The 17,282-nt window shown below is 46.0% G+C and overlaps 1 protein-coding gene across 1 annotated transcript in view; it reads left to right on the top strand.

Moving 5' to 3' along the window:
* The window catches only part of LMTK2 (lemur tyrosine kinase 2), an 83,022-nt gene that overhangs the window by 61,565 nt on the left and 4,175 nt on the right, over nucleotides 1–17,282 (top strand). The window contains exons 8-13 of the mRNA XM_044233948.1: nucleotides 1,319–1,403; nucleotides 2,608–2,729; nucleotides 7,271–7,420; nucleotides 9,064–12,046; nucleotides 15,825–15,957; nucleotides 16,270–16,512. Coding sequence (XP_044089883.1) covers nucleotides 1,319–1,403; nucleotides 2,608–2,729; nucleotides 7,271–7,420; nucleotides 9,064–12,046; nucleotides 15,825–15,957; nucleotides 16,270–16,512 — 3,716 coding nt within the window. The remainder of the gene's footprint in view (nucleotides 1–1,318; nucleotides 1,404–2,607; nucleotides 2,730–7,270; nucleotides 7,421–9,063; nucleotides 12,047–15,824; nucleotides 15,958–16,269; nucleotides 16,513–17,282) is intronic.

Genomic DNA, 17,282 nt, shown 5'->3' on the forward strand with positions numbered 1-17,282 from the left:
ATTTGGAAAGGGCTCCTTATAATGCTCACATGTCTTTGAAAAGGAAGCTAAAAAATTAGCATTTGTAATGTTGATTAGTTTTGAGTGCTTGAAGCTGTCATTTTATTCATCTTATAATAAGTAGACTACCATTAGACTCGAGTAATACAAGTTACTGTAAAAAATTACTCAGACACTTTAGCTCATAGTGTTTTAAAATTCTTGGTCACTCTTTTTTTTTTAAGATTTTATTTATTTATTTGAAATTGAGAGAGAGAGAGAGAGAGAGAGCAAGCACAGGCAGGGTGGAGGGGCAGAGGGAGAGGGAGAAGTAGACTCTGCGCTGAGTAGGGAGCCCCATGCAGGGCTCAATCCCAGAACCCTGAGATGATGACCTGAGCCCAAAGCAAACACTTAACCAACTGCACCACCCAGGTGCCCCTCTTGGTCACTCTTAAGATACCAGGAAATATGGTATTGATGCAGCACAAAGTACAGATATGGTCGGTATTTAACCTCAGCAGTTACCTTTAAAAAAAAAAAAAGATTTATTTAATTATTAGAGAGTGTGAGTGAGCAAGGGGGAGGGGCAGAGGGAGAGACTCTCAAGCAGACTTCCCGCCGAGCATGGAGCCCAGTGCTGGGCTCAGTCTCACAACCCATGAGCGGAAATCACAAGTCAGGCTTTAGCCAACTGAGCCACACAGGTTCCCTGCCTTAGCAGTTACTTGTAAGAAAAAGAAATCTGATCATCTCCATGGATTTTAGTAGTGAAAAATACGGTATATAATCTTTTTTCCATTTAAAAAAATTAAGGGTGCCTGTATGGCTCATTCGGTTAAGCAGGTGCCTTCTGCTCAGGTCAGGATCCCAGGATCCTGGGATCCACTCCCAGCTTGGCCGGGAGCCTGCTTCTTCCTCTCTTCCCCACCTGTGCTTTCTCTCGCTATCTCTGTCTCTCTCTCAGATAAACAAATAAATAAGAATATTGGTTTTTTTTTTAAGATTTTTATTTACTTATTTGAGAGAGGGACAGAGAGAGAGAAAGCATGAGAAGGGGGAGGTTCAGAGGGAGAAGCAGACTCCCCACCGAGCAGGGAGCCTGATGCAGAGCATGATCCCAGGATCCTAAGATCATGACATGAGCCAAACGCAGAGGCTTACCTGACTGAGTCACTCAGGTGCCCCTAAAAAAGAATTTCAAAACATTACTGATCAGGAAGCTCAACATACTGCTCTGCTTCATAGAGAAGGCCTTGTTCATAGCAGTTTGGGGTGACATTGTCCTACTTACGGGTTCCCCTTGTCCTTGTGTTCACTTCACTCTTTCTGCTTTCAGTGACTTAGCCTTGAGGAACTGTTTTCTTACCTCGGACCTGAATGTGAAAGTGGGAGATTATGGAATAGGATTCAGCAGGTACAAGGTAAGTCAGTGTTTAAAGATTCTCTCCTGAAGCTGATTTAACTTCATAGACATGAGGTGGTCATATCACCAAAGGCCACCCCGGTTTTGGAAGAAAGGGGATTAAGAATCTTGGTTACAGTGCCTTTTTGGAGAGTGGTTTGTTCTAGTCATTTTAACAGCAGAGTTGGCTTCTGACGTGTGGTTTGTCTACATTGATGGCTCTCTGCTGAGGTTTTGTGACAGCTTTCCAAAGGTTTTGGTTAAAAATAAGACTTTTACACAATGTAATTGATATAGCTTGATGGTGCCTCATATATTTTGTTATGAACACATGGGTAATAATCATGGTAATGATCATTATGACACTATACATGACATATCAATATTTCTCCAATAAAATTCTGGCTCAAATTATATAATAAGCTTGGAATTAAGATTTTTTGAACTCTGCCATAAATATATCCCCCAAAAAAATAAGAAGTAGGTGAGGTTTTCATGTATTTTTTTGTAGCCCAGCTGAATGAGGTAGCATGATACGGGGCATAGAATGTGACTGTCCCGGCTTCATGCCAGCCGCAGAGCACATGAGGATCATGTCTGTCTGTTGGGGTGCTTGTGAGGACCACAGGGGTCGCGTTTTCATAGTATTCTGTAACTAACATATATTACGTGAATGCGAGTTGGTAATTTGATTACATAGTTGCTCTAGCATCTTGAGCCCTTGCTGTGTACCAAGCGCCATGAAGTAGTTGCCCACAGTATCAATTTTAATCCTCACCGTGAAGGGAGGTGGGTTTGTATCATCCTCATTTTATAGATCAAGGAAAAGGCTTGTTTAGCATGGACTTAGAACCCAGTCCGTGCTCTTACTCTTTAACCTTGGGCACTGCTGCCCTACTCAGGGCATAAGGCCCAGCATGTTTTAAAAGATGTTTTGCTCAGAGTCTGTGTTCTGTGTGTCAAACGCGGCGTACCTTCCTTTTCCAGGAAGGCTGACTGAGCAAGCATTCGTGGCTCAGAGAGCAGCTCACGAAGCCCAGGAGGCTTCAGAGAAAAACCTCACCTACCTTCTGCCCAGAAAATCTCTCTCCAGGCCCACTTATTTTTCTGATATGTCTTTTGGGTTCAGTATGTGTTTTCTGAGAATGACCTGGTGTTAAATCATTGAGTTCACTAAAAGATGTAATAGAATGTAAAATTCTGTATGCTTTCTGACAAAACAGGAGGATTATATTGAAACAGATGATAAAAAAATTTTCCCTCTGCGATGGACTGCTCCAGAATTAGTAACCAGCTTTCAAGACAGACTACTAACTGCAGATCAAACTAAGTATAGTAATATCTGGTATGTATTGATTTACCATTCTGTTAGACTTTTGAGTAGCAGAATCCTAACGTCTTTCCCCTTGAGTACTTAAAGAAAAATAATTGAACAAGATTTAGGAACACAGCCAAGGCTGATGGGGAGGTAAAGACAGCTTATTGACATGATAGTAATTATCACAATTGTGATGATATAATTAACTTTTCTCTTATCCATTCAACAGTAATAAGGGCCATAAAAGCAGGAACCCGGTCTATTTTCTTGCCTACTGTAGGACCTACAGTATAATAGACATTTTAAGTATTTATCAAAATGACTGAAAAAAGAGAAAGAGGTTTGGACCAATATGTAATACTGTGATTTATAGGACATCAGTTTAATGAAAGTTGAAAAAAATGTGTTTACGTCTTGGACTAACAATTTTTGTTACAGCTTTCTTATTTTATATATACATTTTTTCGTGCTATTATCCTGCTTTTTCTATTTTCTTTTTCTCTTCTTGCCTTCTTTTGGATTGATTTTTTTAACTGCTTTTTCCTGTTAGTTTGGGAGGAGTATGTGCTAACCCTATACTTTTATTAAAGGTTACCCTACAAGTTTTGACATGTATATTCCACTTATTTTAGTGTACTGTTCATATTTTGACCCTCCCTCTGAACAATGCAAGGACCTCAGGATACTTTAACATACTTTAACTTGGTTTAACTGTACACCACACACCTGCATGGACACACACACGCAACTGTGTACACGCATACACGCACGCAAACTATTATCTTATTGTTGGGTATTTTTTTTTCTTTTATCCTCACAAGATGTTATGATTGTTTTTTTAGCACTTTTTTATTTAGGTTTATCCACATAATTAAATCACTTTCCTCTTCATTCTTTTTTTTTTTCTTTCTTTCTTTCTTTTTTTTTTAATCTCAGACATTCCATCTGGGATCATTCTCCCTTTGTCTGAAGTATGTCCTTCAGAATTTCCTATAGCGAGGGCCTGCTGGTAACAGACTCTCAGTTTTTTGTAGGTCTGAACATACCTTTATTTTGTCCTCATTTTTGAAATATATTTTTACTTGGTGACAGTTACTTTCTCTCAGCATATTGAAGAGATCATTCTACTGTCTTCTGGCTTCCATTGTTGCTATTGAGAAGTCAGCCGTAAGTCTACCTAAGCTCTTTGAAGGTAATGTGACCTTTTCTCTCTGGCTGCTTTTAAACTCTTCTCTTTGTCTTTTGTTTTTTGTAGTTTCACTATGATGTGTGTGGGTGTGGATTTCTTATGTTTTTCTGCTTGAGATTTATTTGGCTTTTCAGATCTATAGGTTGGCGTTGTTCTCAGCCCTACCCTTCAAATACTGCCTCTGCTCCATTTCTCTCTTTGGGAAGTCTGTTTAGATGTGTGTGATGCCTTCCTGCTCTGCCTTCTGTCTCATCTCTCCTTTCATTCTGTCTCTTTGACTCTCTGGGCCACACTCTAGATAATTTTGAGACCTGTGCTCCAGCCACTAATTCTTCCTTTTTTTAAAAATTCTCTCTTCAGCTGTGTCTGTTCTTCTGTTAAATCTCTCTGTTAAGTTTTCTATAGTTGAGCTGTTGACTTTTCAGTTTTAGGAGCTCTGTTTTTTTAAAAAACATGTCCCGCATTTTAAAAACAATTGGATTAGGATCTGCATCAGATAATTCCGGTGGCTGAAGTCTTGGTGGATTTGATCTTGCTGGTTCTCCATGGTGCCTTGTTTCCTTGGGGTGGGGAGCTGGGAAACCTAGAACTGGAAGCATTCCTCCAGACAGGACCCACTCTTCCTTGCTTGTGTTGGGTCCCAGGAGCCCTGCCACGTGAGGGAGCCTCACATATTCAGCCTTAGGGTTTTTTTTTTAAAACACTCAGGTGATGTGAATTTTGGCTGCATATCCAGTCAGGGGCCGGTGCTGTGGTTACAGCTTGTTAGGGACCACACCACACACACACACACACACACACACACACACACACACTCTCTCTCTCTCACACACACTCACACTCATACAGCACCTCAGTGCCGAGTCAGCTTGCCTTTCAGGCTCCTGTGAGGAGGCAGGGGGCAGGTATATCTCACTGTGAGGAGGTCTGTGATTCCCCTGAGCTTGGGCAGGCCCAGGGCTTTGGCCTCTTTACCCCCACCTGCACTGCCTTATAAACCAAGACCCCAAAAGCCCGAGTTCTGTGCTTCAGCAAAGGCACGGGCTCAGAGGAGGTTTTGGTGTTCTCCTTAGTTCTTCAAGTTCTAGAATTTTTCCTGGCAGTTCCCTGGTAGCCCGACTTTGGGGCCTTTAAAAAGCTGCTTTGTATGCTTCATCCATATTTTTATTGCTCCTAGCAGGCTGTTGAACCTGCAGACTTGGCCTGTGTTCCCAGAGACAGAGCCTGCCCCCTGTTGCTGACACTTTGAGAACCAGTCTCTGGTGGTAGGGCCAACAGTAGTGTGAGCTGCGGCCCAAGGCAGGGCCCGTGCTGCCCTGTACTGGGGGGAACAAGAGGGGCCTCTCAGAGAGTTTGTGGAAGAGAGGGTAAGAACTACAGGATGCTTTTCTTCCCAGAGGGGTGAGACCAGTGGTCTTCAAGGGCCCAGGAGCCAGGGAAAAGTGAAGAATCGAATAGCAGTGATCGGTGGCAGTTATCCTGGAGACACTGCACAGGGTAGAGGGCTCCGGGGCAGAGACATGTCTCATCTTTCTCTGTGGCCTGAGGAAATGAGTAGGGGGTGCTCAGAAATGCTGGAATTGGTGGAGTGGGGAGTTGAGAAAGCCCATGCTTCGTGTTTTCTGAAGAACAGGGTGGGCTGGGGGCTGGAGAGGGCTTTGGTTTGGGAATGGGCCCTGTTGGGAGAGGGAAAGTGAGTTAAATCAGGGGTTTGGAGAAATGGACGCAAGTAGTTAAATACCCAAGATCACACCAAACATGGGAGCCATAACACTCATTTTGCCATTAATTATATACTATCTCTGTGGTCTTTAGTGTTTCATTTGAATTTCTTATTTTCCTCAGTTAAATTGTAAACTCCGTGAAGTCATCATTAGTATCTTAAACTTCTTTTGTATCGAGAACGGCCCTCTGCCTCTGGCAAGTCTGTGCCAGGGAAAAGAATTTGAATTTCTTGAATATCTTGAATTTAGTTGTGCAATTTGGGTCCATTTATTTCCTCTGGTAGAAAGTGATTTCTCCATTTAGATATTGAACGTGCTGATTTTTTTCACTGACTCGTGAAGCTGGCGTAGAGAAATTAACTCATAAGGTATATGTTACTGCACAGAGTCACATAATAGACATTTGTTCAGTGCAGTTTATTATTCAGACAAGCATCTGGAGGTGTCGATCCAAGTCATGTAAACCATCAATAACCCAAACCTGGCAGGATGTCAGAACCACTAGGGAACTTTTTATTTTATTTTATTTTTTATATTTTAAAGATTTTATTTATTTATTTGACAGAGAGAGAGATCACAAGTAGGCAGAGAGGCAGGCAGAGGGAGGGGAAGCAGGCTCCCTGCTGAGCAGAGAGCCCAACACAGGGCTCCATCTTAGGACTCCGATATTGTGACCTGAGCCAAAGGCAGATGCTTTAACCCACTAAGCCACCCAGGCCCCCCTAGAGAACTTCTAAAATACACTTTCCTAGGCCACACCTGCATCTACCTGCTGAGAGTCCTTGGGGGTAGGGCCTAAATACCTCTGTATCCCCAGAGGACACAGGTGGTCCAGCCAGGGTTAGGGGCCACTGCAGTGACTAGGAGATGCTGCTACACGACCAAAGGCTTGTGCTGGGGTAGAAACCCAGAGACTGCATAGAGGAGATGGAGAGTAAATGTACATCGGACTGAGCTGCAGAGGCCGTTTCCATGGTGACAGAGCATTTGGCCTGAGAGAATGGGTTGAGTACCATGGAGTGTTCCCTCCTTCCTGTGGTAGCAGCCATGAACCTGGAGGCATCAAGAGGCTCGGGCAGGTGGCAGACACACAAATAGGCAGCAGAATGACAGCAAGAAGTCCCTTCATAATAGCAGCCAAACTCGCACCGTTAGGAAATGTGTGGGTCCATCAAAGAAGAGATGATCTGTTAAGATAAAGGTTTCTCTATTTTCTGGTGTTTACTGCTGTTGTGAATGGGAGTTTGGAGGTTTTTTGGGGCGGTCCACTTCAGGATATTTATTTTGTATCTCACTGTTTCGCTGATCTCTGAAATAATCCTAACGATCTTTCAAATAATTTCTTGAATTTTAAAGTTGACAGTCACGTTAGCTCTTCCCTATAACTGTGCCTGTTACCTGTTTAATTTGTGGGGTTTTTTCGCATTGGCCAAAACTTCTAGAGTACTTAATAGTAAATATGTAAATATGAGGAGTTGTACTTGTCCTCATTTTATTGAAAATGCCTCTTTTTGAAGAATCACATTAAGGAGGTATCGTTAATAACCTTTTCAGTACACACTTTGTCCATAAAGTCACTAATGAGCGTACAAATGAAAATGTTGTGGAAAGACCTCTTCTGAAGGGAAGAAATAACTGTTTTCTTTTTTCCACAGGTCCCTGGGGGTGACACTTTGGGAGCTTTTTGATAATGCTGCTCAGCCTTATTCCAACCTTTCCAACTTAGATGTTCTCAATCAAGTGATTCGAGAGAGAGAGACAAAGCTCCCTAAACCCCAACTGGAGCAGCCTTACTCTGATAGATGGTGGGTGACTCCATTTTACGTTTTCTTGTCTCTTTCTTGGGGTGTTAGTTGCATATTCCCTATTTTTAAACAATAAATGTTATGAAAAGCAGACATTAATATATTATTCACAACTGACTATAGATTTAACATCTCTTTCTAAAATTTAATGTTGTTTTTTTTTAATGTGTAGAACAAGTAGGGGTTTATGAATTACATGCAATGAAGTCTGATCTAATTTAGGAAAGTCAATATTAAGGGAAGTTTTCTCTTGTGGAATTGCTTTCAAATGAGACTCTTTTTGTAAGTGATACCTTATAATGGGAGAAAAGAGCATAGAAAGGATAATATTTAAATAGAAAGCAGAAGCTAATTTGCATAATGTATGTTGACATTTGCAAAACAGATTTACTTCTTACGAGTCTTCAGACCAGTTCTTACCGCACGGACAGTTCAGATCAGGTTTACCTCTTCCTAAGCCTCTGCACCAGCACGTGCCCCGTGCACGTGGCCTCTGACGCGAGGCCACCCCCTGCGTTTAGGCATTGCTCAGCTCCCCACGCTGCTGGAACCCATTTCACCCAGGATAACTGGACCCAGACTCTAGACATTTAATACTTCGAAGTCATCTTTGTCTTCCCTTCTGTTCATTTCACTGGCTTGAGATGTCGGCTGTATTCAGTCAACCCTTCGGAGACGCAGCTCCTGGTCGCTGGCTTCTCTGGACTTCATATTCTCCCCTTTCCCTCCACTTCCAGCTACTTTTCTGATCTAAGGAAACCATGTGCTACATAATATTGTGTTACTTTTTACTGGGTGGAATAGTTACAGATGAGTTATGACAGAATTTATCTCCGAGAATGCTTGCAACATAAAGTAAGTAAATCTAAAAATGTGAGACAAGTCCATTCTTGACTACACAGGATACCTGTGATAATTTCTGGAAGAAGAGATCATGTTAAAACTGTTTCTAGGGCGCCTAGATAGCGCAGTTAATAAAGTGACTGCCTTTGGCTCAGGTCATGATCCCAGAGTTCCGGGATCGAGTTCCGCATTGGGCTCCCAGCTCCAAGGAGAGTCTGCTTCTACCTTGATCTTCTTTCCTCTCAAGCTCTCTCTCACTGTCTGTCTCTCAAATAAATAAATAAAATCTTTTTTTTGTTGTTGTTTTTAAGATTTTCTTTATTTATTTGACAGAGAGAGAGAGATCCCAAGTAGGCAGAAAGGCAGGCAGAGGGAGAGGGGGAAGCGGGCTCCCCGCTGATCAGAGAGCCCAATGCGGGGCTCAATCCCAGGACCCTGAGATCATGACCCGAGCCAAAGGCGAAGGCTTATTTAACCCACTGAGCCACCCAGGTGCCCCAATAAATAAAATCTTAAACAAACAACTGTTTCTAAATTCTGGGGCTAAGTCACTGGATACACACCAGAAAAACAAATGACAGTCACGGATACCGTGAAGTGTTCTGGGAACACAAAAAACTAGGTGGCAAGATTTTTATATTTCTTTATTTCCTCTTTCCCCGTGAACTGATGTGGTCAACAGTGATCATAGCATAGAAGCTTCTCAGGTGTTGAGTTGGCTTAGGGGTCCTTGTGAAGTCCTTTCTTATTTTAAAGCAATCTATTGTCCATCCATTAATTACTTCTCAATTATCACTCAGGTATGAAGTTTTACAGTTCTGTTGGCTGTCACCAGACAAGAGGCCGGCGGCTGAGGACGTGCATAGATTGCTCACATACCTGCGGATGCAGAGCCAAAGGGACTCTGAAGTCGACTTCGAACAGCAGTGGAATGCTCTTAAACCAAATACAAATAGCAGAGACACTTCAAGTAATGCTGCGTTCCCAATTCTTGACCATTTCGCCCGGGATCGGCTAGGCCGAGAGATGGAGGAGGTCCTCACGGTGACTGAGACCAGCCAGGGCCTGAGCTTCGAGTATGTCTGGGAGGCAGCTAAGCACGACCACTTTGACGAACGCGGTCGGGGCGCCCCAGACGAAGCCTTGTCCTACACAAGCATCTTCTTCCCGGTTGAAGTGTTTGAGAGTTCACTTTCAGATCCCGGGCCAGGGAAACAGGACGACAGTGGCCAGGATGTCCCCCGTGGGGCCCCCGGAGTGGTTCCTGTGTTTGATGCCCACAACCTTTCTGTTGGAAGTGACTATTACATCCAGCTGGAAGAAAAAAGTGGGAGCAACTTGGAGCTCGATTACCCACCCGCACTGCTCACCACGGAGATGGATAACCCAGAGAAGACCAGTGATGAGACGTCCCAGTTTCTGACACTCAAGAATCTTGAATTCGAGGAGTCCAGTACAGATGAGGATTTCTTCCAAAGCAGTGCAGAGCCCAAAGATTCCAGCATCCCCGAGGACGTACATGTTCCCAGGGGCCCTGAGAGCCCATTCAACAGTATATTTAATGATCTGGACAAATCAGAGGATCTGCCCAGTCACCAAAAAATATTTGACTTAATGGAATTAAACGGAGTTCAAACGGACTTGAAGCCGACCACTTTAAGTTCAAGTCTGGATCCCTCTAGAGAGTCAGTAACAGTGTGCCACTTGGAGAAAGAAAAGCCCCGTAAGCTTTTTGACTGCGAGCCTCTTTGCTTATCAGAAAACCTTTTGCACCAGGATAATTTTGATCCACTGACTGTTCAAGAATTGTCGGAAAACTTTTTATTTCTTCAAGAGAAAAACTTACTAAAAGACTCATTGTCTAGCAAAGAACATGTAAACGATCTTCAAACAGAACTTAAAAATGCTGGTTTCGCTGAAACAATATTAGAAACTCCACATAGAAATTCTTCAGATCCTGAAGTTAAGCTTGCTGAAAATAAACCAGACTTTTCTTTGTTGCAGGAAAACCTAAGCGCAAAGGGTAAAGATACAGGTGTCGTGTTGAAGGACAACACGTTGAACACCTCATCGCCGCCGGCCCCGGAAGTGCAGGTACCTCCTACCTCTCTCGAAACAGAAGGAACGCCTCACCATGTACCTCCAGATACGTTCCTAAAGCAGGGAGAACCCACGTGTTCCGACGTCAGTGTCCACGAAGACTGTCTCTGCCAAGAAATCAGTCTAGCCTCTGTGGCCATCACAGTTGTAGTTCCCTCAGCTGATGCCAAAGCACATGGCACTGGCGACAGGTCCCATGACTTGACCCATCTAGGTCAAGAGGCCTTGAGACTGACAAAAAGTGACTCAGTTCTCGTTGATGACGTTTTGGCCAATAAGGTGAGTATAGGAAGTAGTCTTCCAGAATTGAGACAGAACTTACAAAACCAGCCCCTTTCAGAAGACCATCACAGCAATAGTCTGCTGGAGAAAAACTCGGAAGCTGTGGAGACTTTGAATCAGCTGCATTGTAAAGATGCTACAAAAGAGGGGGGCTTGGTATCCGCCTTCTCCTCAGACTCAACCAGTCAAGACAGCCTTCTAGAAGACAGCTTGTCAACACCCATTCCGACTTCAGAGCAGTCTGTGGAGACCCCAGACTCTCTGGATTCTGTGGATGTCCATGAAGTTTTATTGGGTTCTTTAGGCTCTCACACGCCTCAGAAACTCTTGCCCCCCGATAAGCCTGCAGACAGTGGCTACGAGACAGAGAACTTGGAGTCCCCTGAATGGACTCTGCACCCTGCTGCTGACGGCGCCTCAGCCTCAGAGGCGGCCACAGCGGGTGACGGCAGTCATGGCAGTTTGCCTCCCAACCCGGTCATTGTCATCTCAGACACAGCCGATGGCCACAGAGGTACAGAAGTGACCTCGCAGACTTTCGCAGCTGGCTCTCAGAGCTCATACCGAGACTCTGCTTACTTCTCAGATAACGACTCTGAGCCAGATAAGAAGTCGGAGGGGGTCCCGGGACCCTCAGCCTCAGCCTTGGAATTGGTAACAGATCAGCCCCTGCCTGAGCCAGTCATCCCAGAGCAGAGTCCTGGCGCCAAGGACGGTTGCCTGGAAACCGGACAGTGCCAGCCAGACCAAAGCTGTCTACCTGCCTCGCAGGATTCCAGTCACCTGGAATCGAGAGAAACGTCGGAATCGGCACCAACTGATGTTTCCAAGCAGACGCCTCCTCCTGAAGACGAGGCTGGCAGTCCCTTGAGTTTGTTGAACTCCGAGCTGAGCAGCGGTGAGGACTTTGAGGCACAAGAGGAGCGCTCCTGCACGCTCGCCTCCACTGGAACCAACACCAACGAGCTCCTCGCCTTCGCAAACTCCGCCCTCTGCTCCGGCAGCGTGTCAGACCTGACGGTGGAGAAGTCCTTGTGCGGCCATGCCGAGGGCCCCAAGCTGAAGGAGCCAGATATCGAAGGGAAATACCTGGGGAAACTCGGTGTTTCGGGCATGCTCGACCTCTCCGAGGACGGCATTGACGCAGACGAGGAAGATGAAAACAGTGACGACTCCGACGAGGACCTGCGGGCCTTCAACCTGCACAGCCTCAGCTCCGAGTCGGAGGACGAGACCGAGCACCCCGTGCCCGTGATCCTCAGCAACGAAGATGGGAAGCACTTACGGAGCTTGTTGAAACCCTCGGCCGCTGGTGCGGTTGATCAGCTCCCAGAGGACTGGAAAAAAGAAAAGAAGGCAGTGACATTTTTCGATGATGTCACAGTCTATCTGTTTGACCAGGTACCTGTTAATCTCCAAACTGTTATATTAGAAAAATTCAAAGGTGTGTTAGGAAATCGATTGTGCTTTGTTTTCCTGATTGCTCTTTTGAGGCCACCAACTGTTTTAGGATTCCTCAAAAATAGGAATTGGGGGGGGCCCGGGGTTAAGCTTCTGCCTTCGGCTCAGGTCATGATTTCAGGGTTCTGAGATCAAGCCCCACATTGAGCTCCCTGCTTATAGGGAACTGTTTCTCCCTCCCTCCCCGCCGGTGCCCCGCTCGTGTGCATGCGCACGCGCACACTCTCTCCCTTGCTCTCAAATAAATAAAATAGGAAATTGGGGTTAGTCACAGTTCTGAGAATACGCAGCAATGCAGTTTGGACAAGGAACTCCTATTAAGTGATGAGAAGGAGACCTGGATGCCCTTTCTGGGTTTGTTGGCAGAGTTCTACTGAAATTAGCTACTCTTTACAGACCAAGTTTGTATAACCCAGCAGTTGGCAGCAGTAGCCAGCACGCAGGTGCAAGCTGGAGCAGTCCATGGTTCACAGGTGGCTCCGGAGGTGCTGGCCACCCACGGCCCCTGTGGATCGGGTCCAGGCAGTGGCAGAGTCTGAGGCCCTCACACCCTCCTGTGCCTGCTGAGCGCGGCTCTGTGAGCTCACGCTTAAGCCTCTCTGCAAATGAAGGGCTGAAGATGTTCTCGTATCCGTTCATTGATTTCTAGGCGAATTCGGTTACTTACAGTCAGCATGTTTGGTATGGCTTCGGTTCCTCTAAACTTACAGAGGTTTGTTTTAAGAGCCAGGCCACGGTCTGTCTTGGTTAATGTTCCCATGTGTACTTGAAAGAATGTGCCTAAGGGATGCCTGGGGGCCTCAGTTGGTTAAGCATCTGCCTTCAGCTCAGGTCATGATCCTGGAGAGCCAGGATGGAGTCCGGCATCAGGCTTCCTGCTCAGTGAAAAGCCAGCTTCTCCCTCTGACCCTCCCCCTGCTTGCGTGGTTGCACATGCTCTTTCTTTCTCCTCTCTCTTTCTCAAATAAATAAAATAAAATAAAATAAATACATCTTTAAAAAAGAAAAAAAATCTTAAAAAAAGAAAGAAAGAATGTGCCCATCAGGTGTAGATGGTTGGTAGTGTTTGCTGCTTCTACAATGCTGCTGATTTTCCTGTGTGCCCGGAGTTCCATCTGTGGCCAGAGAGAGAGAGAGAGGTTCAAGTCGCCAGCTGCGGTTGTGGATTTGACTCTCTTCTTCACTTCTGTTCATTTGTGCTTTCTCTGTTTTGCGGCTCTGTTGTTAGCTGCATGCACGTTTAAGATCACTAGATCTTGCAAAGGTCGAATTGACCTGTTTGCTCTTCTGTAATGCTCTTCTGTATTCCTTTGTCATTACTCAGGTAGCCTCTCCGGTTTTCCCTCCATTGATATTTGCAAGAGGTATCTTTCTTCGTCCTCATACTTTTAGTCTTATGTCATTATGTTTGACGTTAGTTTCTTGTGAATAGCAAAGAGATTCTTAAGTCTAAGTCTGAAAAACTTCTCTTAATTGATGGTTTTAAGCCACTTTTAATAAAGTTGGTCTTACTGAATTTTGGTGTAGCATTTTGTTCGCTGTTTCTCTTTGTTTCTCTGGTTCTTGCTTCCTTCTTGCTGCCTTCTTTGTGGTAATTTAAGCAATTTTTAATATTAATCTTTGAATTTATCTATCGCATTTTTTGCTGTGTATCTTCTCTCAGTATAGTTTTGTAGTGGTTTGGAGGATTACAATACACATAGTTTTTATAGTCTACTTCGAGTCACCGTATCAGGTGGGGTGCAGAAACCTTATTACCATTGTGTGGTACAGTCCACTCACAAGCCCCGTCACACAGTGGTGTGCATTTCACTCCCAGTGATCAAACAAGTTTTAAGAAACTCAAGGGGAGGAAAAAAAAAAAAAGAAACTCAAGGGGAGACTGATGGGTTCTGTTTAACCAGACCATCCCTACCGTTTCTCTTTTCATTTATGATGTTCCAGGATTCTTTCCTTTCTGTTTGAAGAAATTTGTTTGGCCATTCCCCCCCCCTTTTTTTTTTAAATCAAACCTACTGACAACAAATTATCTTCGTTTTCCTCATTCCTTAAGGATATTTTCTCTGAATATAGAATTCTGAATTGACCATTCTCTTCTTTCAGTATTATGTCTGATTGCTGTCAGGACTTTTTTCTTTGGAAAATTTCTTTTTCTTCTTAGCAGTTGGATTATGGCCATGGATTTCTTTGAATTTACCCCATTTCCAATTTGCTGAGCATCTTGAATCTGTAGTCTTCCGTCTCACCAAATTCAAGAACTTTTCAGCCAGTATTTCCCCAAGTGGGTCCCCTCCTGCTGGTACGCCAATGTCAGGCCGCTGTGTGTGGTCCATTGGCTCTTTCTTCAGTTTTCCTTACTGTGCAGATTGGCTCGTTTCTGTTGCTCTCCTTCAGATGCATCCACTCTTTGTCATCTCTGTTCTGATATTAAGTCCCTCTATGGGGTTTTTAGGTTTCAGCTGCCATATTTTTGTTTTGGAATTTGCATTTAGTTATGGTTTTTATCATCTGTTCTTTTGCCAAGACTCTCATCTATTTACGTTCACTTCAAGAACATTTGCCCTTGCCTGTGGAAGCGTTTTCATGACACCTTTTCAGAGAATCCCAGCATCTGTGTCACCCTGGCACGGCATCTGTTGACCGTCGTCGTCCCTGTGAATTGAGGTTTTCTTGATTATTTGTATCCTGGCTGATTTTAGATTGTATCCTTACTGTGTACGTGACTTTGTCTTGTTTAGACTCTAAGGAGACGGCGGAGATTTCTGTTCTAGCAGGCATTTACCCATTGGGATTCAGGTCACAAGTTCTAACCGTCCTCCTGTGGATTGGGGTCACCCTTCCAAAGTTTTTGCTGTACTGTTTGAATCTGTCCTCCGCATGTCCTCCCCTGGCCAGGATAGGTCTTGGCAGGGGTCTGCCCGTGGTTCAGTTCTTAGAGCTTTGGTGTGCTGTTGAGTCAGCTCTGCCACACGCAGCTCGGAGGTAGTTACGGCGGGAGCTCGTAAACTTGATGGGGTCTCTTTCCTGAGCTCCTCCCTCTCCATGGTGTCCCTGGAACCGCCCCCCCCCCGCCCTGTGCTCCAGCTAAAGAGCGGGGGCTTTCGTTAGCATGTTCTACTGCACGGTTTATGCTGCTGAGAAGCAGTGGGCTTCTCCTCACCCTCTTGGGATCCCAGTTCCTTCTTTTTGGAGAGGGAGGTCACCTCCCTCAGGATATAGGTGTCTGTCACCCCAGGATTGCTCAGGGGGCAAGAGAATGGAGGGAGAAAAAATCTGGAATTCCCCCCTCGCCAGCCCCCGAGGGTCAGAAGACCCCCTGCCTGCTTCAGAACCAGAACCAAAGGGCTTCTGGAGGTTTCTCTGAACACCCCGGTGGCCACTTTGGATCTCGAGCTGTGCTGGGTCCAGGCCCAGAGCCGTTGAGGCAGGGGCAGTGGGAGGACGGCACACCGTGGCTGCTTTGGTGTACTTTGAGTTCTGGCGTTCTTTCCCAGCTGGCCTGCTACTGTTTACTTTCCGGAGGCCTCCAGCAGCTGCTGCGTGCGTTCTGCCCAGCTGCCAGAGCCACTTCGGTGGGGGAGACGGGACTGTGCAGCTTCCCCAGGCCCGGAACGGACCCTGTGGGTCAGACATGGTGCCGGCCTGTCACGTGTACACCGGAGGGGGGCGCTCTCGCGAGCTGGCCTTCGCAGATAGCAGTTTCTCTTTGACTTTTCAGGAGACCCCAACCAAAGAGCTGGGGCACTGCGGAGGAGATGCACACGGCCCAGAGTTGAACAGCCCAGCACCTTCTTCCGGCTCCCCCTACCTGAGCAGGTGCATAAATTCGGAAAGCTCAACTGATGAAGAAGGTACGTCACTTCATTGATGGGTTTAAAAAGAAACTGAAAAACAGTGCGGTGTGAATTAAGGTGAACTTTTCGGAGGAGAAAATCATGGATTGTTTTAAATGGCTCTGTTTCGACCCCACCCCCACCCACCCCCCGCCACACCGGGAGCAGCTGTGCCATCTGTCAGGCCCAAGTCGGTTTAGGTTGATCTGCAGAGCACATCTGTGTTCCTGTCCCCCCCTCCGCCACAGCCCCCCCCACCGTCCCGCCCCAACTCTCTGTTCTTTATCAGGAAATCATAAAAGGAGAACTGTTTTTATTTTTTCCTTTAAGGTGGAGGCTTTGAATGGGACGATGACTTCTCCCCCGACCCTTTTATGTCGAAGACAACAAGTAACCTTCTTAGTTCCAAGCCTTCTCTTCAGACATCCAAGTACTTCTCGCCGCCTCCGCCGCCCCGGAGCGCGGAGCCGAGCTGGCCTCACACCCCGCCGTATTCCAGATTCTCCATCTCTCCCGCCAACATCGCCAGCTTTTCTCTCACACACCTGACGGACTCGGACATCGAACAGGGAGGTGAGAGGAGGGCGGGGGCCAGCCCGTGAGACCTTCCCTGCTGGACCTGCGTGCTTGTTAGCTGGGTGCCTTCCTACTGCAGAGTAGATTGTAAGAAGATTATTTTATAAAGCCTTCACAGCCTCGAGAGCTTGAGCCTTGAGGCCACGTCCCTCGTGTGTGGGCCTCTGTCCCTCCGCACGCTGACTGCTACTTGAGCTGTTCCCTCCCGGCCCTGTCCTGTCCGTGGCAGCATGGCTCCAGCGCGTCTGCCACCTTCTTTCCTCCTTTTTCCACTTTTGCCACAACCCCCCCACCCCGCCCATCTCTGCTGCTTTCCCCCAGAGAGAAGCCTTTCTTAAAAACACTTGGCCCGGGGCGCCTGGGTGGCTCAGTGGGTTAAGCCGCTGCCTTCGGCTCAGGTCATGATCTCAGGGTCCTGGGATCGAGCCCCGCATCGGGCTCTTTGCTCAGTGGGGAGCCTGCTTCCCCCTCTCTCTCTGCCTGCCTCTCTGCCTGCTTGTCATCTCTCTCTGTCAAATAAATAAATAAAATCTTTAAAAAAAAAAAAAAAAACACTTGGCCCGAGAGACTGGGATTGAGCCCAGATGTGCTCTGGCTCTTCCCAGGCAGTATTGATTTTGCCATTAAGTCCTGGTCTTGTGTGATAGCAGAGGTCTGGGTGGGAAGTCACGGGCAAGGGCGCATTTGAAGTGGTCTTATCTGAACATGTGGATCCTTTGTTCCCCATAACCAGATTGGAAGATAAATGTTAATAGGTACATTTTTTT

The sequence above is a fragment of the Neovison vison genome, chromosome 14 (assembly GCF_020171115.1).
Source record: "Neovison vison isolate M4711 chromosome 14, ASM_NN_V1, whole genome shotgun sequence".
Taxonomy (NCBI): Eukaryota; Metazoa; Chordata; class Mammalia; order Carnivora; family Mustelidae; genus Neogale; species Neogale vison.